This window comes from Parastagonospora nodorum (assembly GCF_000146915.1).
Source record: "Parastagonospora nodorum SN15 chromosome Unknown scaffold_26, whole genome shotgun sequence".
Lineage (NCBI taxonomy): Eukaryota > Fungi > Ascomycota > Dothideomycetes > Pleosporales > Phaeosphaeriaceae > Parastagonospora > Parastagonospora nodorum.
Window position 1 is genome coordinate 291859 of NW_001884574.1, and position 25720 is coordinate 317578.

At 52.3% G+C, this 25720-nt stretch overlaps 12 protein-coding genes across 12 annotated transcripts; 8 read left to right on the top strand and 4 right to left on the bottom strand.

Moving 5' to 3' along the window:
- Window positions 1-73: 73 nt before the first annotated feature.
- Window positions 74-626, top strand: SNOG_13391 (hypothetical protein; the record flags this gene model as incomplete). Its single annotated transcript, XM_001803549.1, has 2 exons — window positions 74-112; window positions 405-626. The coding sequence occupies 2 exons, from the start codon at window positions 74-76 to the stop codon at window positions 624-626; spliced, it is 261 nt and encodes an 86-aa protein (XP_001803601.1).
- A 285-nt stretch (window positions 627-911) lies between these two features.
- SNOG_13392 (hypothetical protein) lies at window positions 912-1851 on the top strand (the record flags this gene model as incomplete). The annotated part of the gene is made up of 3 exons (XM_001803550.1): window positions 912-1131; window positions 1410-1576; window positions 1633-1851. The coding sequence occupies 3 exons, from the start codon at window positions 912-914 to the stop codon at window positions 1849-1851; spliced, it is 606 nt and encodes a 201-aa protein (XP_001803602.1).
- Window positions 1852-1937: 86 nt separating this feature from the next.
- On the bottom strand, window positions 1938-2617 carry SNOG_13393 (hypothetical protein; the record flags this gene model as incomplete). Its single annotated transcript, XM_001803551.1, has 2 exons — window positions 1938-2183; window positions 2486-2617. 2 exons carry the CDS (start codon window positions 2615-2617, stop codon window positions 1938-1940), a joined length of 378 nt encoding a protein of 125 aa, XP_001803603.1.
- A 3198-nt stretch (window positions 2618-5815) lies between these two features.
- Window positions 5816-5968, top strand: SNOG_20144 (hypothetical protein; the record flags this gene model as incomplete). The annotated part of the gene is made up of 1 exon (XM_001803552.1): window positions 5816-5968. One exon carries the CDS (start codon window positions 5816-5818, stop codon window positions 5966-5968), a length of 153 nt encoding a protein of 50 aa, XP_001803604.1.
- A 4627-nt stretch (window positions 5969-10595) lies between these two features.
- Window positions 10596-11253, bottom strand: SNOG_20145 (hypothetical protein). Its single transcript, XM_001803553.1, has 2 exons — window positions 10991-11253; window positions 10596-10940 (listed from the first exon to the last, which is right to left on the bottom strand). The coding sequence occupies exons 1-2, from the start codon at window positions 11000-11002 to the stop codon at window positions 10848-10850; spliced, it is 105 nt and encodes a 34-aa protein (XP_001803605.1). The 5' UTR covers window positions 11003-11253; the 3' UTR covers window positions 10596-10847.
- A 1914-nt stretch (window positions 11254-13167) lies between these two features.
- Window positions 13168-13898, bottom strand: SNOG_13394 (hypothetical protein; the record flags this gene model as incomplete). The annotated part of the gene is made up of 2 exons (XM_001803554.1): window positions 13168-13828; window positions 13867-13898. 2 exons carry the CDS (start codon window positions 13896-13898, stop codon window positions 13168-13170), a joined length of 693 nt encoding a protein of 230 aa, XP_001803606.1.
- A 490-nt stretch (window positions 13899-14388) lies between these two features.
- On the top strand, window positions 14389-15146 carry SNOG_13395 (hypothetical protein; the record flags this gene model as incomplete). Its single annotated transcript, XM_001803555.1, has 2 exons — window positions 14389-14852; window positions 14963-15146. The coding sequence occupies 2 exons, from the start codon at window positions 14389-14391 to the stop codon at window positions 15144-15146; spliced, it is 648 nt and encodes a 215-aa protein (XP_001803607.1).
- A 331-nt stretch (window positions 15147-15477) lies between these two features.
- SNOG_13396 (hypothetical protein) lies at window positions 15478-16100 on the bottom strand (the record flags this gene model as incomplete). The annotated part of the gene is made up of 2 exons (XM_001803556.1): window positions 15478-15818; window positions 15923-16100. 2 exons carry the CDS (start codon window positions 16098-16100, stop codon window positions 15478-15480), a joined length of 519 nt encoding a protein of 172 aa, XP_001803608.1.
- A 116-nt stretch (window positions 16101-16216) lies between these two features.
- SNOG_13397 (hypothetical protein) lies at window positions 16217-16575 on the top strand (the record flags this gene model as incomplete). The annotated part of the gene is made up of 2 exons (XM_001803557.1): window positions 16217-16445; window positions 16511-16575. The coding sequence occupies 2 exons, from the start codon at window positions 16217-16219 to the stop codon at window positions 16573-16575; spliced, it is 294 nt and encodes a 97-aa protein (XP_001803609.1).
- Window positions 16576-17228: 653 nt separating this feature from the next.
- On the top strand, window positions 17229-18437 carry SNOG_13398 (hypothetical protein; the record flags this gene model as incomplete). The annotated part of the gene is made up of 1 exon (XM_001803558.1): window positions 17229-18437. One exon carries the CDS (start codon window positions 17229-17231, stop codon window positions 18435-18437), a length of 1209 nt encoding a protein of 402 aa, XP_001803610.1.
- A 3261-nt stretch (window positions 18438-21698) lies between these two features.
- SNOG_13399 (hypothetical protein) lies at window positions 21699-23941 on the top strand (the record flags this gene model as incomplete). The annotated part of the gene is made up of 2 exons (XM_001803559.1): window positions 21699-21779; window positions 22070-23941. The coding sequence occupies 2 exons, from the start codon at window positions 21699-21701 to the stop codon at window positions 23939-23941; spliced, it is 1953 nt and encodes a 650-aa protein (XP_001803611.1).
- Window positions 23942-24601: 660 nt separating this feature from the next.
- On the top strand, window positions 24602-25390 carry SNOG_13400 (hypothetical protein; the record flags this gene model as incomplete). The annotated part of the gene is made up of 1 exon (XM_001803560.1): window positions 24602-25390. The coding sequence occupies one exon, from the start codon at window positions 24602-24604 to the stop codon at window positions 25388-25390; it is 789 nt and encodes a 262-aa protein (XP_001803612.1).
- Between the last annotated feature and the right edge of the window lie 330 nt (window positions 25391-25720).

The window sequence follows — 25720 nt, forward strand, 5'->3', positions numbered from 1 at the left end:
ACGTGTATGTGTAGGATATGTAGGATTTAGCGAGGGATGCGAGGCGTAGGAGAAGAGGCTATCCACGTCCACGATGGTAGCGAATGCGAAATCAAGAGTTTTAATCTTCCAGGTCACCTCCATGAAACGGATTGCTAGCGCCATTTAGCGTGACAAGGGCATGCCCAGGGCTCGATTCTAATTGTTCTGGACAAAACCCATCGACTCGCCATTTGTCTCCAGGTCCGCGCTAACGAGTCGCTCGGTACCAGTGCATGTCTGACGTTGGACAGTATTCGTGCTAAGGGACCTGCGTAGAAGGCCCCCAGTGCGCAAATGAACTCATCTAAGATGGCATTGCAGATTCGATGCAAGGCGTATTTCCCATTTTGTTTCTGCACATATTGCACTGCTGTGCGTTGCAGAGTACAAAGGCGACGAAGAGTGTTGGTGTGAAGGACACTGCACGTGACCGACTGATGCTCAAAAACTGCGCCACCGGCCTACATCTCGAAGATCACCACGTTTCCAAAGAAAAAGCGCCTTACACATCGCCCCATCGGCGATTCCAAAAGTGCGCCTTCCCCGCCTCAGCGGCTCAGTCCCCCAAACCAAACCCCGACGTCGTGCCATTCTTCCTCCACTAATCCCAACTAGCGACCCTCGCATCGCAGTGCGCACCCCAGATGTACGTCAGCCCACGCCCCAATCCGGCCCCAGCGTCAGAAACAGTCAGAAACTGAGCAAGTGCTGATTGGCCCGCGCACAGGCCCTCCCAAACCTAAAAGAGGCGCAGCGAGTGCACGCGTGGTGAGCATGGGTCTTGGCGCACGGCGTGGTACTCTGTGTTATACTCGGGTCCTGGGGGGAGATTTAGGTATGTAAGATGTGCTGCCTCTTTTGCGTAAAGTGAGTAGAACTTGCAATTCAATATGATCGTTTCAACACCCTCTTTTCTCCGCGGCGTAATCGCCCTCTCTTCGACTCTTCTTACGGTTCTCTCCGGTGTTGCGATATACAAGTGCGTTTTCGCAGTGCTGCTGCTTGCCAAGAGTCTTCCGCTGGACGGATATGTCTGGGTTGATATACTCGGGATGGCGGGGAGCGGGAAGCCGGAGAAGCATGTGGTGAATTTGAGATTGGGCGGAGAGTGTGAGGTTGCTGTTTGGGTAGCTGCGGGATGTGGGATTGGTGCTGGTGTAATGGGTGTTGTCAGAGCATTTTTTGAAGAGAGGCAGAGGTGGAGAGGTGTTGGGAAGGTATGTTGTAATCGAGCTGATGGGTATGATGAATGCTGACGTGGTTGAGCAGGACTATCATCAGCTTTCCGTGTCGAGGAAATTGAAGTCACTGCGCTGTGTTGCGTGTATCTCTGCCGTCATTGCCTTGTTTGGGAGCGCTGTGTCGGCGGTATACTTGACTCTTCACAGTAACGCTGTTCGGCGAAGCACCTGCCACTGGGACAATGGGCGAGCACCACGATGCAACGCTGAAATGCACGCGGGAACTTGCTATCTGCGAGGTATCGCCGTATCTTGTGAAACCAAATCGCAGTGAGCAAGCGGTGGGGTGGCGACAGAAGGCTTGTGGACAACTGGTATGTTGTTGTTCTATCGTTTAATTTAGTGAGTTCGCGACTGACTTCTGATGCAGCAACATTCGCGAAAATCTTTGGTGTTCCTAGCACTCCTATCATTGGTCCTTGTTGTAGGCTATGGAGCTCAAGCTTATCTGGCCAGGAGAGAAGAAAAGATGTTACTGAATGTAGAGGAAAAGACCGTTTCCGTGCGGTCAAGCAGTGATTCGCAGAACCGGTCTCCGCGCTCTTCCTGGGGCTCGAGTGATAGCCAGAGAATAGAAAAGGCCGAATGAGCTCGATGCTCCTGCCATTAATCTTCATCAACCTTTTTTCGAATTGCTTCACAATTCCATGCTCCTCAACAGCACAACGCCTCTCACTAAAAGCCGCTGCCCTTGCCCATGTATCCAGACTCTTCTTTGATATCCTTGGCACTCCCTTGACCTTGACCCTCAGCATAGCCCGCGAGACGACCCTGCAAGTACCCATGCTTTGTGCCTTCCTGCACACCAATCTTGCGGCCTTGCTCGTAGCCTTGCCTGAAGCCGTTCTCGGTGCCGACATAGTTACCCTGCATCAATCCGTCTCGGTAGGCCTTTTGGAGCTGCGCCTCGTAGTAAGCTTTCTGGAGCCTAATCGCGTCGGCAGTAGCGGGAGCGATTGGAGTCGCGGATATGGCTGGCCCTTGACTTTGTGGTGGAGTGTAGGTAGAGGCAGATGGATTAAGACGGCGTGATGGAGTGTCCGGGCTCTTCACCGTCGACATGTTCGAAGTCTCTCGGGTGTGGTTGCGACTCAGAGGCGAGCCAGTCGCAATCGCCGCCAAATATGGCTTGGGTGTCTCCGGAGCATCGCATTGGGGTGAATCACGACCAGGAAGCTTGCTCGTTAGCAATGTTATTTCGCAGGCAGTTCGCGATTGCCTACCTCGGCGTTGGTCTTCGGGGCCGCAAACTCATGTTTTGCTGGAGGCGCATCGCCAGAGTTGAGTTTGTTCGCTTCTTGCGCGCTACGTAGGAGTGCGTCTAGTCGCTCGCTGAGGACAGAGTTGCTTGACATGGCCTTGAGGGCGCTGGAAACTGTCGCTTTATTCTCTTCTGGGGTCGCCGTCATAAACGGTCGATTGGAACGCGTAGAGAATCTAAGGATAGTCCAGAAAGAGTAAAGAATCTGGAAGAAATCAAAGAGCCGTTGAATTTCAATAGAACCTGCGAGGTGAGGCTTCGTGGCTGTGGTGTTGCGCTGACGCAAACGCGTATGCTCTAGTTGCTGCGCGAACGCGGTAAGTTAGTCGGCCTCGCAAACGGCAGTAGCGATGATGATACAGAGTCATATCACGTGGACGTGACCGACCTTTCGAGCTGCCAATAATGGCAAGTTTTATGTGTTGTGAGATGCAGAGATGCTGTACAGAGTTGAAAGATCAAGCGCTACCTGAGGTAAAACTCTACGTAGTTAATCATGCATTCTAATCGCGTATGAGGTGATGGCGAAAATTAAATATGTAAGAAGCAAGAGAATCAGAGACTTGACATGGAACACAACTCGTATAACACTACTGAAAGTGAAAAGAGCGATGCAAAGCATCGAAATCACGCGCAACACGAGATCACGCTTTGTTGGACGCTTCCACAATTCGATCAATACTCGCCGATATCTCGCATTCCTTCGAGATGTACCGTGTTACACCACTCCGACGTTGTTGCTGGCCAGGTGAGCTATCGTAACATATACCTCGGACACTTCGTACATACCCGACCGGATCGAACACAAATCCGGCATGGTACTTCGCAACATACATATGGCGTGATCCTGGCGTCAACTTGCACTTCCCACCTGCCTTGACCCTCCTCGTAAGACTTATCAACAGTCGCACTACTGCTACATCGGACAGTGACACCGGCAACAGCAAAATTCGTGCGCGCTCTACACCTACACGGCCTAAACTTATAGTCTTTGAAGGTGTACTTTTCCTAACCTTAGGAGAGCCTGGATATATACGCAGCTCTAAGGTAATCCACCAGACTCGATCAGAAATCCGACGCCTGGTGGCGATAGGTGTGCCGTATAGACTGAACTGGATTTATTTCGGTAAAGCGGATTGCAGCTTGGCACGGATTCTACAGTCTCTCCGGTGTATAGACCGTTGCCTGACATAATTGGTTTGTTTGATCCATATGCCAAAACACAGACCGAAAAGATTGACAGAGTCCAAGCCCAGAGTGTTACAACCTCAACATCCACTAACGGAAGTTGATTTCCTGTTCTCGCCAGATTATCGAGTCGTTAAAGATGTTCAAGAAGCAATCGATCCTTTGGTAGGTGCCAATGATTGTCCCGCAACGGCTCTAGTTTGTATTTCTCTTCCTCGTGGAGTAGCTCTTATCTCTGTACGCGCTGGAGTATTACTGCGAGGTGAGTGTTGCAGAAGTATGAGGTTGCAGCTGGAGGTAGGTGGCATCTATACGCTCCTCTGCAACTAGCATCCCTATAGATGGGCAAGTCTCGTGGAATGGTGCCAAACAGTACGCGATCCTAGGCTGTGACAATTTCTTGCTAAGCGAAATCCTGTTCTCCATCCTCCTCGAGGGCGACGGAGATATGCCGGCAATTGATCCAGTGCTGTGATGCACGTGGACTTGCTCTCGCGTGAAGACAATATCAGCAAGAGCGAATGTGTAAAATGAATCCAATTTCAGATTGCCGGAGATGTTTGCCCGGCACGAACTTCCAGTTAAGCTTTGAGCCATGATAGGAACTTGGCTGAACTTCTGCCACAGCGCGGTGTCCCGCATGTTAGATAGATGATGGAGATCCTCCAGCGCTACAGTCTGAGCGAATGCGTTATAGTAGTACAGGTGTTCGTACACCTCCGGGTGCCCCATGTCTAATTGAAAAGTGTGAATGCTTGCGGGGTTTAGGCGCTCCATATCTTGTCGCGCCGTCATGCGCCTACGCGAGAGGATTCATAAGTCAGAGCCATAGCTCTTGGCTGTTGAGCGTGCGCGTGAAGAAGGATTCAGGATAATGTTCGTGACGATTGCGTGCTGTTCCACAACGTCTTTATTTCCCTAGCGCGTCACGCTAAACCGCGATCTGTTGTGACATGGGAAGACGCGTCGCAAAGCTTTACTCAAACATCATTCAACAGTAGTCAGCCAGGTTGGACTTGTGATAGACTCGAACGCGTACAACAGCACCTTGCCTTATACCAGGAGAAAATCAACGAAGTTGCAGACGTGCTTGACAATTACCGCATCAACGGAGTTGATGCATATGACGCGCGACGTCAAGAGTATCATCAGACGTTACATAACCATCGCCGGCAGGTCGTCCATCTGAAGAAGCAACAAGGAGCTATATCGAAAGAGAAGGAGAGCAACGCAAAGCGCGCCAAGCTAGCCAAAGATGAAAGGGACCAGCGAGCAGTGGCTGAGGTTGAACGGCAAGGAGCGATCGCGAGGCATGGGACAGAAGCGAGCATCAAGAGTGCAGAAAGTCGCGCGTATGAGTACGCTCGAACAGATGCAAGAAAAGGAATGTATATACCAGCGGCGGCATTCCCATCTCATCTTCGAGCTCCTGTCGCGCCTATTGACCTAATGAAACACGCCAGGTCATGTCTAATGACATACGAGCATGCACGCCTCGCATCAGGCCGTTAGCCCGTTGATCACTCCGCCGCAGACCTCTCAGATAACTATTCTCTCGGTGGAGATAAGCTCATCCTCTTGCAACGAATGTGCAAGAAGCCCGAGCTAGTCGAACACTGCCCACACAGCAAATCGTTCTTTGAGGAAACGCTTCACGGTTGTGCCGACGAAACTCGTATTAGTGCGAAGGCTGCAGTGGGCCATTATTATGAAGCAGCCGAGACAGGAACTTGCATTCAGTTACCGCAGGAAATATGGGGTAGTTGATTGAGCTCCCTTAGCTATGGAATACGCACCCTTTTGCTAACAAAAGACGACGATATACGGATTGCGTAGACTTATTAGTGAGATCGTCTATGACATGTCTCAGTCGTGACAATGCGAAGTGATACAACACGCTTGTGATCGTGCTCGTCACATCAACCACATCACAACATTTTTTAACTTTCATCAGCGCGCTTGAACATTACATGGCACTCACCTATCCTTCTCTGGCTTACTGCAAAGCTCAAATTGCCCCAACGACCAACCAACAAAGACACGATGCGCACATTCGCCTGGGAACGCCACGGTGAGCTCATCGCCAAATGCTCATACCTAGCCCATGACCTCCAAACTCGAGCCGACCGAGCCGAAGCGCGCATCGCAAAAGAAGACACGTGATGTCAGCGGCGAGCACCACGCCTCCATCGTCAACAAGTGGATATTCCTGCAGGGACTAAACCGCATGGCGCAAGAGACCGAAAATCTGTGCTAGTGGGAGCTGCGAGGGCGAAGAGCTGATCGGGCGCACTCGCCTTTCGACGCGGAGCTTGCGATGCATTCGAGATATGCGTGGACGTTGGATATGGGTGGTCAGGTTCGGGTCTCGCCGTTGAGGGCGTTAGTGCAGCTGGATAAGTTGCTGGGGTTGGCGCTGGTGCAGGTTTTGGAGGTTTGATAGATAGGTTGGGATGAGTGTTTTGCTTGTCGGTTGGCAAGATTGAAATATCTAGCAGATGCAGGAGTGGGAGTTGAAGACTCAGCATCATTTAGTATTAGGAACAGCAATACATGTTCCTGTTGTAAAGCTACACATTTTCTTGCTATGCGGCAGGTCTCAAGTCTCATTGTGAATGAATTGCCTCTCACGCCGTGAAAAAAAATCGAATATAAGAGCTCCCTGTTAGTATGCTCTGCCAACTCACTCAAGCTTCGCTCAATACAACTTTTCATCCTTCACAACTTGTCGATATGACGAAGACTGCTGTAGTCATTAGTTGCTTCCTTTTGCACTTTGTCTTCTTTTCAGATACGACTACTGCGTTTGCGATTTCAGTCAGTCCATTTCATATACAATCTCCTGCGGTCGAAAGGGGTTTCGTTTTACACACCTACAGACATAACGAAGTAAGAACCACACTCCAATTAGCCAATAACGAATTTCTAGCGCACAGGAGATATACATCACAAATGATGGAGAAATTAGTAAAGACATCGACAACTAAAGAAATAGTACAATGATAAAGCGCGCAATTCGACAATGACTTAATTCATGTGCGACCTAATACGTCACGTATAAATGTGTCAATATCAAACACTACTATCAACATCATACGCTCGCCCATGCCCTCACAGATCAGAATTGACATGTCGTATTGTAGTTATCACCCAGCACAGATTCGATGTGGGAAGCAGTATTCGTCTGCATGAGAGTCAATTTAACTGTCCCGCAGTGCAACTCCGACCGACCAAACGGCACTGGAACACGGATATACTTTACTCGCGTCTCGATGGTATTAGTGAAATAGCTCTCACAACCACTACTCGGTGTATTTATTTGATCGCCTAAATCTTGTTCTTGCTTCGCCAATGGAGTTTTCATCGCTTCAATGCACTCAAACAGCAGATGAGAACTGAGCAGTGCAAGCATAGATCAAACTCACGTTTTCATAAAGGTTAGGCCTGCAATGCTTAGAATTTGTATCAAAATCATACTCTTTGAACAGGCAATGGACGCCATCTTGTTCTAAAGCAAACTATCATTTAATATCCAGTTCTCGCGTATTAAGATGCACTTCTCAAAGTCTCGACGAGATTATGATAGCAAAATGCAAAGGAAGTAGGAAGTAGAGCACAGTAGATAATCATAAAGGTCACAGAACGCGTATTTTGAATCAAAAAATTGCTAAAACTTTGCATTGTTCTGACACTTCGGGATTTCTCCAAATCCGCGAGATCATGAGAACACCACAACACTGTCGTCATGCTTTACTGTGCTCCACATCTCTTATGAGCATGCATCCCGGAAGGAGAACTGTATACAAATAGATACGCCTCGCCTCCCAATTCGTTCAAATCTTCACTCAACGTTTGACATCTCTGAACATCAATCATCGTGAAACTCTTACCAGCCGGAACACGTCGCTGCAGGATTATCACAATCACTACCGGGTCGCCCGGAATCACTGGACAATGATGAGCCATGCATTTGCTGAGTGAAAGCTGATCGACTTGATCTGTTCTAACTCAAAATTAGAGGTAAAAAAGCAAATACTTGCTCTCCACCTTCGCCGATCTAGGATACAATAAAGGCACCAATAAGCTGAGTGTTCAAAAACGTGTCGCTGCATCCTTTCTCGTATCTCATTGCATACACAAGTCACTGTGCAGATCCCAAGGCTCAGAAGAAGGCATGTGCAAATCATTGCGTATTCAATCGTACTCGTACGTATCGACAAGATTGATACACTCCCCTATAGCCCATTTCGCAAAGCAGAATAAATCCTCGAATCACCACCCCGACCTCAGTCTTCATCTCGCCTCATTTTCATCCCAGACCGCCACACCCGCCTCGCGCCGGATCATCACCACCGCTTCGTACTCCTCCTATATTTGACTCGCCATATGACTATCTTCACCGCCAAGAACACAAGGTCAACAGTAAATGACCGCGTCGTAAATCCGACCCGCCATATGCCCATCTTCACGCCAAGAATATGAGGTTACAACAAACACCAAGAGTTGCAACTCTACGCTATCGATACCGTCGATCACCGTTGTTCATGTGCTGGTCATGTGGAGTTGTGCACGTTGTGCACGTTATGCACTGCAAGTCACACTGGATGGTTTATCAATCGCATCGGACCGTTCAGCGCCACACAAACACGGCAGTGATCCTCGCACTTGCGCCACATGTTACGGCCGAAGCCAGGTCATCTCGCAGGCAGCAAGGCAGAATCCAGACCGATTGTTTCCAAGAGCGTTGATCGTCTTGCGCAAACTCTTGAATGCAGATCCAATATTTGGGTCAGGATCAAGTAGGTTTATGATGGGCGTGGTCCGAGTCATGTTACGCGCCGCATCCCGGTAGGGAAAAGCGGGTGATCAGTAGGCAGCGCTTTACTGCGAGTCGAAGTGGTTTGGGCGAGTGTGTTGACGAACAGATGCATTTGTGTCGAGCGTGCAGGAAAGCAGGTTCATGTACGCAACGGGGCCGCCGAGCATCCAGCTCTCCACATTTGACCCGGACTTCGTCAACAGTCGCCCGAACAGGTTGATAGACTGCATACACACGACTCGAAGGGGGTGCGGGTCAAGCTGAAGGTAGCGGGAGAACCGGAACCAGGGTGTTGTCAAGAAAGTGGTGTGAGGAGTGCATGCCGCACGCGTGTTTACACATTACCGCTCCATGGAAATTCGACCGTTGGCTAGCTTACCTCGTTGTTGGGAGCCAATTAGCTTTCACAAGCTAGAAAATACAGATGATGCCTCGGTGCCCAAACGTTCAGCCTTGTTCGCAATTTCTTGTCTGGGGTCGTGAGAAGTTCGTCTAACCCTGGCACATAAGCAGCCTTTTTGGCTAGATATCTTTCACCGTGACTAAAAGAATGCCGTTCGCTTTATCGTGATGTGCTTACCGGCGCTGACAGGGTTGCCTCGCGCGACCACTTCACCGGCGCAAAGCCTCACATCCCACAACATCATGGTTGGAGAGGTGGTACCTGCGCGTGGGTCGAGTCCATGTACTTGCTGTTCCGACCGACGGCTACACTGCGCAAGGGCAATTGAATTTCGGAAACTCTTCGTTCCTCGGACACTCAGTATTTGTTGTCATTTAATTTCACTCGCCGTAGCGCTGGGCCGCGGCGTCCATTATACAATAACATATGTGACGAGAGCGTCATCGGAGGGCCAATGTAGCACTTTCCACAAGGGCTTCGAGAAAGTCGTACAGCAATATGCTATGGTTGAATACCGGCTATTAATAGTGCGTTAGCGTAACGTCAACGGCTTTCCTACCTCGTGGTTTCGGGTGCTCGCTTGCTTGCAGGTGTACCCCGCCTAACCAGTGTTTCTGGCCGCCTCGTGTCAGACACTATCATCATTGCATTCGCCCCAACCCGCGCCTCATTCAGACAATGGTGCTTGGGAAACATGAGGCGGCACGGCCTTGGTCGTTGGCGACGGACTTTACTAAGACATGAGGTAATCGCGAACGGAGGGTGTTCAATGCTGACGGAGCCTGAGACATGGCCTCAAACCCCACGGCCACGGCAACGGCCACGGGCGCGTCCTGTCGTACATCGCGTGTGCCCTCAATGTCACACCAGGAAGGAACAGGATGTCAGACAGAATTTTGTGGCTTATTGGCGTTGTCCCGAGAGCAAGGGCTCGGGTTCGTGTTTGCTTCTGCTAGGCATCGCGAAGACACGAAGAACAATGCACCTGGGAGGCGATGGCCGTCGGCCACCTGCTACGCTAGGTAGCTACAGATGTGCAGCTGCAGCTGAACGCAAATGGTAGGTCGACGAGTTTTGGTAGGCGAGGTCGAAGACAAGGGCAAGCGGCTAGCGAGAGTCCGAGGATGTTGGATGTTGCGCAGGGCAGCGTGTAAGATCTAGTGGGGCGTTGGGAGATGAATGGGTGTTTCATTGTCCGCCAGGTTGAGATCCCTGCCAAAGCTGGCACCTCCCGTATGTTTGTGCACTCTTCAGGCCAGCACGTTTTCGCGGTTGGAGCTTTAGGGGCATTGCGCAAGGCTCGTGGGAAATACCCGTTCGCGTTACTCCACGTTTGAAAATGGAGTTCTGTGCGTTCATGGCACTATAGTTATCCCGCTAATCATCAACGTCAGAGCACGGCGACATTTGCCGTATCCTTGTCCGTACCATGGTGGTGACCGTGATGTTGGGACAACGGTAGGCGCCGCTTGTTAGGTACGGTAACGGTTATCATCAACGGCTAATGTGTCTGTTATGCATTGCTACGACAGACATAATGCACAGACATCGTGTCATGCTGTCAGAGATTGGTGTTGCATGTTGCCAATTGGTCGTAAATCGGCATGTGGGCGGTCAAACGTAGCTGGATCCAAGTCGCTTTGTGCTATGGGCCTGCGTCGTGCGATGCCAACGTCTCTTGACGAATGCATTTGTCTCGTTAAGGTAGATGCCCAGTATTCGGTTGCCTCATATCGCGCTCTCTATAAAACTCGAGGGAGGAAGTCCCTGGTAGCAGCGACAGCCACAGCATAGAGTCGCGCAATCTGCAGTGATTGTCGATCGTCGTACAAGTGGATGGTGTACAAATAACCGTGGCGCAGGGAGGGAGTGGTTGCAGTAAGGCTAGGAGACGTCAGGTTGAGGGCCCGAAAGCTACAACAGAGTGCTGAACGTAGTGGTCTCTCTCCTACCACACCTGTTCGGACTTTCGATTGTGGGTTGTTTTGTTGTCCGCACAGTGGTGTTCTAGTTTCGTCAGCCATTGTACTTGATGCACTGAAAGATGGATTTCGTACGCACTCAAGCATTGAGCATTGCTTGATTTTTCGATGATTGTCTAGTTGTCCTTCTGCTGGCCATGGCCACTTCCACAGCGAAGGTAGACAATCTTGATCGAGCTAGTTTGAAGGAAAAATTAGCACTGACAGACTCGTCGCTGTCGAAGGAGTTGGAGGAGATCGCAAGGGCGGCTGCGTGAAGATTTCACATCATCTAACAGCGGACCGATTGATGGCTGTCAAACTTGAAACATGTTGTGGCCTAGCCGAGTAACGACATCGCATCGAACGTGTCTTTCGCACCATTTACGATGCCATGTAGCTGCCTGTGTGGTGGAGCCGTAAGATGAGCTTGATGTAACGTCCGAGGAGCGCCGAAACTTCTTTACCACGGAGCAATTTGATTTGACATGGCCAAATGAAGAAGATCGCCACGTACGGTAGAATGTGGGGGGTAGAATTTGGGTCAAGCAAGTGTTACCACCGTGCAGTACGTATGCAATTGAGGGTCCGACGGAATTCATTGTGCTGCAAGGGCCCAACCCACCCATTCGGCATCGATCGTCTCTTCCATTCCCATATGCTGGCAACTCATGCCACAGCAGTGAGCTGAGTACATCAAATTTCCATGCCGTTGCTTCAGATGATGAGTCGCTAACCAAATGCTGATGCGGAAACGCTCATGCTGTTACCCGAGCTGCACACCAAATATCTGCGACGCCTACTGCACCCGTCTGCATACTGAGTTTGTTCTGATTATAACTCTCAGGACTTGAGACAGATCAAGGTTCAGTGGTTCGGATGGCGGGTGAGGTGGAGCAGGCGCCTCTACACATATTCGATAGTTTGCATTCCCGGGTAAGCAAAGGTAACAGCGGAGGAAGTATCGGTCCGTACAGCAGTAATGCCGTACTGGGGGTAACAATATTGAGGATCTAGACAACCAACTCAAGAGAGTGTGAAGGTCTAGAACGTTCAAACATGACGTGGGATCTCCAACTTGGTCGGAACTCACGGTTCTCGCCGTTCCTGCATGTTTGTCTTGGTGTGCACCACGTATTTGTCACAATACCCTGTTCAAATCGCCGATGCTTTCCAGAGTACACTTTATCGGCAGAACCACGGGATGGCTATATCCGAATATTGACAACCCCATTCGGAGGAATAGAGATGGTGGCAGGCGCTTTTTCGCAGGCTTCTCCTTGTGATTGCTGCGACACCAGACTCTGGATCTAATGAAGACGGTGACGAGTCGGCGAGGGTCGTGAGTTACGCCACCATGTCCGTCTCGGCATGACTTTGAACTCCGGCCATGATCAACAACTAATCTGGATGGAGCTTGGGGTGAGCGCAATACATGTCGAGCGACCAATAAGATCCACGATATTGATAGCAGGGAACAGCGTTATTGAGTCAACATGGGCTGAATCACCAGAGCCCTGGGACAGTGGTCGAGCATTGCGTGCAGCATGTCTGCGCATGCCCATCTTCGTGGATGCGGATCACAGCCATGGGGCCGTGTCGTGGACGTATTTGCTTTTCCGCTTCGTTGCGGGATTATCAGAAAGGGGGTTTGGTGGTACATGGATGTGGGGCTGGCCGATCCGATTCGGGCGCGGTCAGATCTCAACTAAACGGCTTCCTTCATTGGCGCCGCACGTAAGCATGTACAAGATGTGCACGCTAGAGCATACGCAAGAGGTCAACGACGAGTCAGAAAACATACTTCTTTGACTGTGCGCGTACGGTCGGTGGTAGACTTTGACCCACATCAAACAGGAGCGAAACAACGAGCAGGTGCGACCCCCGTAAATCGTTCGGTGCAGAAGAAACGTTTTGTTGCCCAGAATAGCGCTGTTTGAAACGACCAGAGCGCGAACGTATGGTGGTTTGGCCGCTGGTGTGCCGCTGTCAAATGTCGTGAGCCACACATCCACTTGTAGAACGACAGTTCAACGCCCGGGATCGAGAGTGAGGCGGGTTGCGTCGCCAATGGGAGCCCTGGGAAAAGGGGCAACTCGAGGAGAAAAGCAAGCAACAGCTGATGCGAGTAGACGGACAGTTTCACACTGATTAACACAGCCGGCAGAAGGTGATTGGCTCAGTGTAGATCACTCGTTAATCTGATCTGCAAGATCGAGGTAGCGGTTCCCTGCTAGGCGCCACAGAAGATCACAATGGGACAGGCCGTAAACTCAAATGTTGCGGCGCGCGGCGAAGTTTTTCCGTTCGAAGACCAGAATGCTGTATGGACACGGAGTCATGTTTGGCTTTGCCCAGCTGTCGCGAGACTTGCACAGAAGTGAACTGCTTCGCTGACCCCAGTCGTGAGGCGGCGCACAGTCGGTGGAGTCGCGAAGAACAGGATGTGAGCGTGCTACAATACGTGTGCTTCGTGACCAGCAGGGCTCAACGTCGCCGACCTCTTCTGTTGCACGACACCCGATTCCCATGATCAAGGCCAAAACCGATACCTGTCCATCGGGCTCCTCGCGGCCCTTCTTGCGCGTAGGCGTGGGCCGGTGGGTACTTATGGCGTCGTGGAGGATCTGGTACCCAGAAAATGGCAGGGGCAATCTTGCCGACTTGTGCTCATCCGTGGATCTGTTTCGTCTACCCTTCTCCCCGCGCAAATCTTGCTTTCTGTAGAAGTCAAGTGAAGGGGATTCCATGCTAGGGGCTCCTCCAGTCACAGTCAATATTCCACGAGTCGCAACCTTGAGATATTGGAATCTGCGGGTAATGTGGAGCGGAAAGTAGCCGCAGATGTGCAGGGGGCAGCAATCTGAGGTCGAAATCTCCTGCAGCATCGCCTCAACGCTGCTGAGGTTGCTCGGGCCCGAGGATGTTCGAACGCTGCAGGACGATGAGTTGTGTCACGATGTGTACGGAACGTTGCGCATGGCAGTGGCATATCCAGAGACATGGCTGAATCATTATCTTGAAGACAAGACCTTAGAAGCGGACACAGCATGAGCCACAACTGGACTGCTGGGACGACCGTTAGTCCCAGCTGACGGGATACTGCAGCAAGGGCTCCATGGCGGTCCCTCAAGAGTGCTTTTTCCTGTGCTGAGCGAAAAGCAGCGAACCACGGTCGCAGCGATAACAGGGATTCAGACCTCACCGACCAAGCAGAATGGCTGCCAGCAGCTCCAGCGGAACACGGACGTTGAGTAAATTCGATGGATGACATGCTCCGGTACACAGTGGGAATGATGTTGAGCAAGGACAGGGCTGGCAAGTGCCCATTGAAGGCGCCCGCCGACAGCAACGGCCCGCCGAATGCGAGAGCTGAATGCTTGGCCACGTCGCAATCGCTTTCTCCCTTGGACGCAGTGTAGCAAGCCGGGGTCTTGATTCAGTGGATCAGGCCTGCCAGCCATGCTGAGTCGCTACAGCGACGGCGGGCAACGATGAACAGGGCTGCTGGTCACTTCCGGACCAGTGAGAAAAAAATTGTGGCGACCGTTGAGGGTGCAGGCGATGGTGTCGACGACCAGCGCGAACGCGAAGAAGACGGCGAGGTGTCTGGATTGGTGCAAGGGTGCAGCCCCAGTGACGAAACGCAACACACCGGGAAGCTCGCGACCCGTTTTCTAGACCTGATGACTGGGTCACGCCATGCCGACTTGGATCTAGCGGGGCAACAGGGCAGCCAGAGCGTCGGAAACTCCCCAGACTCCCTCCAGCCACAAGCTACGCCGCAGCCATTGCGACAGGGCCTGGCGAGGTCTTCGGGGCACCCGGGCAGTTTCTGGCTGAGTGAGACCGACACATATCGCGTGGGAGGACAGGGAGCAGATTTGAGGCTGCGTCTTCTATTTTTGCGTCCGACATGGGCAACAGCGCACAAAGCGGAAGGCGACGACTGCACGCGGTAGCAGATAGAGTGCGTGTCCGTCATACCTATCCCCACCGATGGCGTAGCGCGTGGATGAGCAGTACGTACCCAGTACCAGGTCAACTTACTGCGTACCATGGACCCAGGCTGCGCAAGCAACGGTTTCCTATCTCGGCTTGGACTGGACGGGCAGCCCGTTGCGGACGGGTTGGCGCATCGAGAATGGTCGCTTTCTGGCCGCGATCGTTGGCCGTCGAGACCACATTGGGGACAAAGGGTGCAGGATCTCTATCGGCGAACGTCGATGATGAATGGAGCGATCATGTGTAAAGACAGATGATTAGCGCGCCAGTTGGCGGAACGTTGGCGAGATTCCCAAAACGTCCTCGCTGTCCCAAACTGGCCCGATTTCAAATAAAAACGGCACGCACTGAGTGGTGGGCACTCTAGCTACACCCAAGTTGGCGTGCAGCTCGCAGCTCGCTTTTGCCCGCCGGCACATGATCGCTGGGGTCGACAAAAGTTCTCCGACAAGAGGCCGACCTGTAGGAACACACGAGAAATGAGAAATAACTCCTGCTCGCCACTGCTCGCCAGAGCAAAGACTTGCACTCACGCTGTTGGTGGTGTGGGCGCGGCGCGTAGCGGAAACATCAGCTCCTCAGCCACGGTCGAGTGTGGTGAGTGGTGTGCGTGAAAACGCACGGTCAACCTGTCGCCCGGAAGAACGATGGTCCCGTTTGCCAAGAGGGACCTCGCCGACTTCCTCGTGTCCTCCACCAAGGACCGTGACGATCACACTATGCCCGCCCGGTCCCCATCCTTGCCTCAGCACCCGTTTGATCGACGGGCAGCGCTGACTGCAACGTGCATCGTGCTGCTGAGACGCAAGGTGTTCGCCCATGCAGAACCTGAGGAGACATGGGTTCTGTTCTGGGGAGAGCGTCGTCAAACACCAGCAGATGCAGATGCAGAATCCAAACCTCAGCGTGGATGCTATATCTGGACTTCAGCAGGCAAGGGCGACTGGCGCGGCTGTCCTGGAGCCCGGATGTCCCCCGTCTGTGGCTCGCTCCCAGGCTAACCGCACAACTCTGTGTACGTACCGGGATGGCGGAACACAGGCTGTCGTGGGAGCAGACCTACAGCGCCTGAGGTTCGGCGACGAGCGTCCACCCAGCGCTGCATGGAGCGGCGTCCGCAGAGGGCGACCTGAATGCTCGAATCCGCACCCCGGCGAGCTGACAGGCGTATGGTGCCTGGGGTTACGCTCGCTTTCGGCATGTTTGGTTTTACAGCACGCAGGGGACTGTGAGTCCTTGAGCAGACTCGCGCTGAGTGGGGGTATCTTTGACTGTCTCCATGTGGTCGACAAAACACGCTCCCTGTGCTGCACCGCCATGAATCGGCTGCGAAACGGCCAGGGCCCCCGGCAAACACCTCCACCTGAGGCGCAACCAGGGAGCCATTCACTAGACGTGTACGGCTACTTCCAGGATGCTATCGCGAAGCTGCGCGCGGGCTTTTGTTTTTCTGCCGCACCCAAGATGGCGCCGGGCGAGCGCCATACGCCATGCCACGATGTGATACAGGGTACTTGTCGACCCCGACGATCTGGTCCCCTTCCAGGTCCATCGCTGTTCGTTGCGTAGTCCAACAGCGATTACTTTAGCCCGCTGCTGCTCAGGGCCCAGCTAGTCGCTCAGTGCGCCGCATGACGCCCCAGCACTTTCCGACCACCATCTCACCAGGGCCTTAGCCGCATTCTCAAAAGCAGAATCCTCGCACACATCCTGCCCGTCCCGAACAAGTCAATAACTCCTCGACCGCCTTGGCGTCTGTGTCCATTACACTACCGCTCCCCGCGCCCGCTCTGTTATATACCGGTCCTCGCTCTGGCACGTTACCGTTGGCACTGGTCCTCAGCACGTCAACCACTTCCTCCGCCATCTATATCACAAATCTAACGTCCGGTTCCCACGATCTGTCGTTCCATCTCAACACAAATGTAAGTTCATGCATGATTCTGTTCCACTATTCCTGCACTCTCACCGCCGGTCGCCCTATCCGCCCAACTACATGATCCCATATGGTCGGTCAGCTGTCTGCCTTGTACTCCTTCCCATCAACGATCTTGTCATCAAGTACTGTTGTCATTCTTGAAAACTCTTCGCTCCTTCCTCAATTTCACTTTCTACTTGCTTGGCGAGTACCCAAGACTGACCAACATTGCAGTTAGCAACACTTCTAGTAGCATCACAGCTGGCCTTGAAGCAAGTCTGCATTCGTGCCTTGACAAAACAGTGTTCTTCGAACAAGAACACCTTGTCTGACGCTGTCATCACTCAACATCCCGAGGCTGTGACGAGAACACTGCCTTTTCATTCAAAACCTTCCTCCACATCATCCAAAATGGTTGCACATCGTCGCGGCCCTTGGTCGCAACACGAGGACCAGTGGCTCGTGAACCTCGTTGCTCGCAACGGCCCGCACAACTGGGTCCGCATCTCACAGGAAATCGGCTCGCGATCGCCCAAGCAATGCAGAGAACGCTATCATCAGAACCTCAAACCATCACTAAACCACGATCCTATCACTCCTGAAGAGGGGGAGCTGATCGAGAAGATGGTAGCAGAAATGGGCAAGAGATGGGCTGAAATCGCAAGAAGACTCAAAGGACGCAGCGACAACGCAGTGAAGAACTGGTGGAACGGCGGCCAGAACCGACGGAAGCGCAATCCAGAGCGGCCTGAGACTCGATCCCGCGACCAAATGCTGCCATCGCAGGGTGGCTACCACTACCCAGCAGCTCCTCACAGCCTCCATCATGACGAACCCCAAGTACAGTCCTACCACAGCTCACGACGACCATCGCTGAATCCTCCAACGCAAAGCCCTCACGCCATGAAGCTACCCCAACCACAGCGCTTCGAGCCTTACCCGGGATCACGACCGCAACCACTCGACATGTCTGCGTTCAGCCACCCATCCGCTGCACGAGCAAGAGGCTTCGAGACGCCGATGCCTTCTCCTTCTGGCTACTCGATTGTTTCTGCTGATGGTGCCCCCTCGCTCATCACAGACACGGGTTCAGAGTCACGGTCACCACGCGGTATCGCTTCACCCCTAGACATCACTCTGGCCCCACTCGTTGGCAACAGGGACGAGCGAAAGCACTCCAGCACTCGCTATCTACCTGCAACAGGCTTTGCACCCGAAGATGACTCCTACCCCTCGCACTTCGACAGCTACAGGCGTCGCAGCTCCTTCCAACTGCCACCTCTGCACCGCAGTGAGGCCCCAGCACCAGCGCGATCACCCGCCTTACAAGAGCCTGGCTACGAGCGCCCTGAACGGCCACAATTGCTCACTCAGCCTGCAACCCAGCTGGTACATCACCATTCGCTTCCGCTGTCCGCGCCGCTAAGCGTTCAGCAACGCGCACTCCCAGCTTTCCACTCATTAGCTGAGCCGACCCTGTCTACCTCATCCAGCGCTACAGCAAGCCCGTCTGCCAGGCAACTGCCATCGCCTTACGCGCGGCCTGCACTGCCATCGGACATCAAGACCGCCGCGCCTGTCTCACCCAAAGACAAGATGAACCTCAAGAACATCATGTAGATGCTTCTCCATTCAAGTCATGTTTCACGTTATCTACAATACCCCTTCCTGTCTATATCTGACGCGTTTCAAACCAATACTTCTATTAATGGTTGATCTTCTCCATGATCGACAGCTCGCTTGTCTCATCTTTTCCATTCTATCCATGTTTACAATCGTTTCAACACCTAGTCGGGATAGGGCACAAAAAGGGCATAGGGCAGAATTTCACGGCCGTTCAAAGATACCCCCCATGTACAAAGGATCTACGGAATCATTTCATTTTAGGCCACGAGTGACTTGCCTCGCAGTCTCATTCGCATTCGTATTCCTCAGTGTAATACCCAGCGTTACATCCATCCTGTGAGCGCACTTTTATCATAGCGAGCGTTGCATCGCATAGCCAGTAGCATAATAATACCCAACAGTGCACAAAAGCACCACGCATTCAGCCATCAAATCAGACCTTTCAACAACTCATAACGCTCTCAACGCTCACTGTGCATGTGAAATGACGCTGCCCTTCCTGCAGCCCAATGACGCCTCTCGACCCACTGAGCCAGCGCAACGCCAGCGTAAACCTCCCTCTCCATCCGACAAGGCCCGCCCCTCCCAGCTCAACTGCCCGATCCTCCAGCTCAACTGCCCGAACTCTCACTCCTTGCCAATCGTTGACAACTCGGCTGGACTGATTTGCACGCCATGACAGCGCCCTCATGCCGCCTACTGAGCTGTTCGTCTTGCGCGGACGCTGGCGATTTCCGATCTGTGCAGCCGATTGGTAGTTTGAAAAACGCTGCGTTTGCCGTTAACACTAGCGAATTGCAACGCCCGGTGTGAATTTTTTCATTGGCTCCCCTTTTCGGCGGACATGACATGTGTCTGCAGCGTGACGATGAGGGCGGAAGTGTTGCTCCATCTCCTCCCTCTGATCCATACAGTGCAGTTACGCATGGATGAAGATCAAGGACGGGCACATGTCAAACATCTCGGTACATGTTTCGACACTGCCGACTAAACACACAAGCAACATCCCTTCACGCCCACTGTAACTCACCGCTAAACTGACCTCACCTCTTCACACACTTGCACCCCAACGGCCCGATCCCAACGTCAACGCATGTGCAGTCGCCGACTGCGATCCGCACTACCCGCGCCCATCGATCACGCAGTCCATCCGTTTCCCTCCCACGCGGCGCCAGCCCGCATCCGGAAAATTGAGTTTGTGATTGCCTCCTAGCGTATATCTGGCCGTTGCTGCTTTGGGAAACAACTCAGACTTGCGTGTGGGGACTAGTGGAGTGGGCTAGTCGCTCCGCGTGCTCATGACATTTGAAATACCTACTTCGAACTTACGGTAGACTAGCAGATGGGTGAGGCCGCGGCTTAGGTAGCCGAGATAGCGTGGAAAGCTTGGGGTGAAGGTTTATTGACGTCTGGGAGTGGGAAAGCAAGAAAAAAACGTATGATCGACGCAGGCGTTTCGGCATGATCTGCAGGGTCACGAGAGGTGATAGATGGGGGAAGTTGGTGCGACATCTTCTCCACAGCACGCACCGGCGAAATGTTCCCTTTCCTAGCGGTGGAACGTGTCGGTTATGAACTTTTAACTTTGCGATTGCCATGTGTCGTTGAGTCGTTCGCATCGATGTCGCTGGAAACGTTATGTGCCGCACGTTTTTATTTGGGCTGGTTGAACGGGCGCGCGCGAACGTCTGGCGCTTGCGTGGTGGTTGCATGTTTTTGGTGCTAGAGTTTACCTCGTGCAGCGCTCGCCAAACGTGAACTGTTTGTTCGGGCGTCTGGAGCAGCTGGAGCCGTTTCGTTTCGACTGGACTGCGTTCATGCAGAGTGTTAGGTTTGAGGGCTTGCCTTGTTGCTTTCGCTTAACATGCACGCGTCTTTCGAACTATTGAATTTGTTTGACTTCAGGGTCATGTATCTGAGGCTGGGGAAGTTGAAATCTGCTGCTGTGGCTGTGGCGGCAGAAACGTTATTTCTGTTGTATGTAGAAGTCTAATTGATGTTGTGGTAATGAAGATCTCGGTCTACGGGAGGTGGCCAGTCAGTGGTCATCGGTATACCTTCACGTCGTGTTAATATAGGGGTATTCAATAAACTTAGAGGAAGGCCATGACTTCGTGCTTGGAAGACTACGACGATGTGCCGTCGTATCATTTCGGACATTTGAAGCCGCATCCTAGTGTTCGTATAGCTGCCACCGTGCTTACGCTCCGGTAGTTTCTCAACGCCTTGCTAAAGGCCGTTGGATGAGAAGGAGTCTCTTCTGCCACGCGCCCCTGACGCGTGTCAGATTGTGATGTCCTGGTGCACAAACCGATGAGCCAATTTCAACACATCAGTGACCGGTAGTGAGATGACGGTCGCGCGATGTCCGTCCGTATTTGTTGCACTGTGTGGAATTGTAACTTATTGGATGGGGGCCACTGGCGACCGTAGGCAGTGCTTGGTTCTCAACAGGCTGGGCGGTTCCCATCAGGCTGGCTGACCGATTTAGAACTGCTTCAGTGCAGAGTTTGACAAAACTCAACGGTCCCTCTGGTCGCTCCAGACCCGGAAACCTTTCGTTGGATACCTGCTTTCATCTGCTGTCCAGGTCCAGCCTCTGCATATCGGCGCCGCAGACCTGCATCTTTTCACATGACTGAACCTCGGAACTTCAGACGATCTAGTCGTACAAATGCCGGTAAGACGACGTTCAAGAATTTTCGCTTAATAACGCCGATGCCAGGTAACGGGAAAAGACAACGTGCGGGTCGGTAGGACCCCAGCATTAACGGTCATCTTAATGCGTGGAGTAATCGTATCGGCAACAAGCCCTGAAGCCTAACTGCTACGAGATGAGCTGTGCCGTGCGCGCACGGCAGACGCGGTATAAGCAGCCTTCTTATAACATGGTACACCACACGGCGCAATGCAAGCTGCTGGGATGAATTCCTTGCATTGCTATCCTGATTGTGAAATGTCGCGATGCTGGGGTCTGGAGAGCCATTATTGGTCGCCTTCACTTTTAGCCGCTTCTGGATTGGTGGAATTATCTAGCGCGACACGTGATGTCATATCTCCGAACAACTTCGAGATAGCAGGGGCGCCGACCTCGACCGTTTCATCAGCCTCATCACCACCGTCATCAGTATTATCGGTGTGTGCATACCTTCATCTATTCCCCAGCTACTGTCTCCCTTGCCTGCTCCGTCCTGGGTCTTTTAGCCGCACGCGAGGTGTGCGACTTTCCTCGCGCTTCAATGCGTGGAGCCGGGCATGTCCGGAAATAGTTTGTATACCCCGGATCAGAGCGCCCTAGACACTCGTTGGACACAGCCATGGAGTGAGGCTTTTCGAGTAAGTTACACATGGTGATGTTTCTGCCCTGTATTACGTTGAGCTTTGTTGCTCAATGGGCAATATCGAGTCCTGTACGACCCAATTTTGTCATTATCGTTTTCCGTTACGGGTCACATCGTGGGGCCACAACAGACCATTGCGCTGGGAGGTACTAGCAGTGTGTCAGACGTTGAACTGGCCACGAACATTGCTTCCATGCTTTGCGGTGTTACGACAGGCGCCCTGATCACCGAATGCAACCCGTGATTGTATTTGTATTCACTTGATTCGTGACTAACGAGCAATAGGCACAACGAGATGTCGGGTTGCGCATACCTATCAACTTTCACACCGCGCCGGCAGTCTCATTAAGCCAAGCTTGCTTCTCTGACAAACAATACGAGCACAATGCTTTTCGAAAATGCTTCTCAAATCTCCTTGGTGTAGGGTTCCGCAGATTTGCCATCGATGCTTACTGGGATGCCCTTCAATCGAGTTGGAGTCTCTGTCCGGTCGAGCAACCCGGACCTGAAGACGATGGTGCTGACGATGCTGTGTCAACGAGCTCCGGTTCTCTGGTCATCGCATCGACTGATACCATCAATGCGAAAATCCCTGAATCTACAGCTGTACCACTCAATAGCCTGGCTTTTGATCGTCGCCAGGATGCATCGCAGTCAACAGGCTCTGCAGGCGGATCGTCCCTAGCAAGTTCTTCGGACCCGACATCTGCCATGTCGTCGACGAGCGCCAGTCCAAGTGCCAAGCCTACCGTGATCAACTTCCCAAGTACGAGTGGACCACCGTTATCACAGATTGGGAGGTACAACTGCACTTTGCTGATGAGATTGGACTTACTCACGGGAATTCTGGACAACTTCCTCGATTCCACATCTACAACAACTGGTGCTTCTTTCTTAGTACTGACGCTTGATGTCCATGCCGCATCTTCGATCCTAAACCCCAACGAGCCAGCGACTGAGCTACCGACAACTCGACTACCGGGTACCGGCACCTTGTTAAGCGATGTCATGAAGGGCAATATCTCATCGGTGACATACACCCCTGCACTATTGCGAGACCAACGAAGTGACCTCAATTCATCATGGTTCGATGTTCAACCACCTAGCCAGCCTCTGGGCGGCTATTATGATATCAAGTACAACTCGCAGAGAAACAGATACACGATTGATGGCTGGCCAACGGAAGCGTTTGTCGAGTTCCAGAGGTTCTACCGGCTTAGTATTGGGTATGGAACAGTGGATCCACAAATGCGTCTGTATAATATCGGACCTGACTTGGATTTTATATTTCCTCCTGGGGCTCTCGAAAGGGAGCAGACTCCATCAGTTTCTTCGAATGGTCAGCTATCGTCAGGGTGCTTGTTCGATGCTTCCGACACAGGGGTGACCTCGCAAAGGAACTCTTCGTGGACTATCGCGACGGCACCAGCGCTCGATGTCGGCAGTCGTCCAGATCTCATGATACCGCTTCCTGCCGTCAGCAATCTCACGTCTTGTGGCATTACCCCTCTGCTCAACCAAACTCTAGGAGGAACCACGGCTGATAAAAATCCCTTACCATACGCTGCGTATGTTCATTCTACGCTGTGGACATGGGCACCAGGAGAGCCTAAGAATATCACCTCTGGTGGCGACAGATCAGACAGTCGCTGTGCAGTCATGACAACATCCCCATACTCAGGTCGATGGCGCGTCACTGACTGCAAGGATCGGTACCGCGTCGCCTGCCGCGTCCCTGGTCAGATATACAATTGGCAGATATCTTCGGAGACCTCTAGCTACTTTGATGCCGTAGAAGCCTGTCGCGCGCCGTACGAGTTTGATGTTCCGCACACCGCGCTCGAGAATGCGCATCTCATCGCTGCCATCGGTAGAGACAGTCGTACAACGCCAGACGAAGCGATTTACATCGACCTCAACGCCCTGAATGTTCCAGAGTGCTGGGTCTCAGGGCTGGATGGCACGTGTCCGTATCTGGCTACAGATGATAATGATAGAGTCAGGATTGTGGTTGTGCCTACGGTTGCGGCGGTGGTAATATTTTTGCTTGCGGCGCTTACGTTCTTCGTCAAGTGTGCGGCAAACAGGAGAGAGAACAAGAGGGGTAGAAGGCGGAGAATGGTCGGAGGCTGGGAGTATGAAGGTGTGCCTAGTTAAGGTTCGGCATTGCCTGGCTTGGGTATGTACTCAAAGTCTCGGGCGTAATAATTCAAGGACCGTATTGCAGTGACGTGTTAGAGGTTTACTTTCCGTATTATTACACCCCCAGTTTTCTCGCAGCAATGGAGTTAACTGGTAGCTGATTGAAGAAGTTTAGAAGCCCTACTCCGCTCTGAGTAGTGCTATCTCTGTTTGATTCGTTCCCCATCCCCGCCACCAATACAGCCTAACATGATGTGAATCGACCAGATTACTCTCAGAAAGACACAAACATGGAAATCCAGCACTGTGAAGACACAAGGTCGCGAACGTATCAACCTGCAGCTGTTGAGATTGGTTTGTTTGAGTGAAAGCTACGATCGAAGGTATCGAGATGGCAGGGTTCAGCCTCTCGTGATGTCCCCTTCACTGCCTCGCCCTTGTGCTCTAATACAGTCTCCTCGAATGGAAAACGCCGACAGGCTTCTGTATCACCTTTTACAAATTAATATAAGAGCGACTCCGAGATCAAAACTTTCCTACCGTCGACAGAGTCCTCACCCACCCAACCTCTACAACCCGAATCTTTTTAACACCACAACACGTTTATCTGCTGCTCATCATACTGAAGCACTTTAAAAAGAGAAACAGAGCAACTGAGAGATCGACCCAATTGACATGACCTGCAAAGAGGAACACTACACACGCGAAAGCCATGCTCCCATCCTACGCCTTCAACTTCAGCTCACTAGCATCGCCTACGGTTACATCCGCAACCGCAATGCAGAGCGCCAACGACGCATCGACAGGCTCAATGTCGCTGTTCGCGCGCGCAACGAAATCACCATTAAACTCAACCAAATGCGGCAGAAAGTGCGCGCGTGGATGCGCGAAGTAGCCGCTGTTCGACTTCAAACCACGGAGATGTTGAGAAAGTTCAGGGCAGATTCAACTTCGGTTACACCGGGGGATTGGCAAGCGACGTTCAAAGGCCAGCGGTACAAGCTTGCGATCATATGTGGCAGAAAGGAACTGGAACGCTGGCCTGCGGGCGTGCCGAGCTTGAATCTCATCGCGCTGTCTATATATCGGTGGGAGCAAATTAAGGCTCATGAGAAGATAAAGGAGGCTCATCAGATGAGAAAAAGGGTCTGTGACGAGAAGAAGGCTCACGAGACGAATGAGGATGGTGAGAAGCATGAGGCTCGTGGTGTCAAGGCTCACGAGAAGAAGAAGGCTCACGAGAAGAAGAAGGCTCGGACGCAGAAACGGCTTGAGGCTTTTACGCGGCCGATGGACAGCGGTGACGAGGACGAGACCAACGCAATGGAAACACCCAAGAAATTCGCTGCTAACGGTGGAAAGCTAAAGGGAGCGCCTGTCAACTCCAAGGACTCGTCCGCCATCGAGGAAGAATTTGCGCGTACCGAATTCCAGGTTAAGCAAGCTAAAAAGCAACATGAATAACTTAGCTGCGCAGGAGCCGGATTGCGCCTTGGGTTGTGTCATATGAGCAATGGTGCGAGGCGTGTAGAGGTACCGATGCGCTAGAGAAGCGTCCTCAGATTTGGAGATTTCGTGAGATTGCTAAGCGTCACGAAGCTGAAGAGAAGTTTGACTATAGGGTGTGGACAAGCGATTGAGGAGGTGAGATGAGCTTCAGTGAACGGGCGGACTCTTGGCAGGTGGCATGAAAGGCTAGGAATAGCCCGTAGATTGTATCGCGATGCTTGTACTTGGCTGCAATAGCCATGTACGAGCTTGTTTGTGCATGGATTTCTTTTCTGTAGGATATGG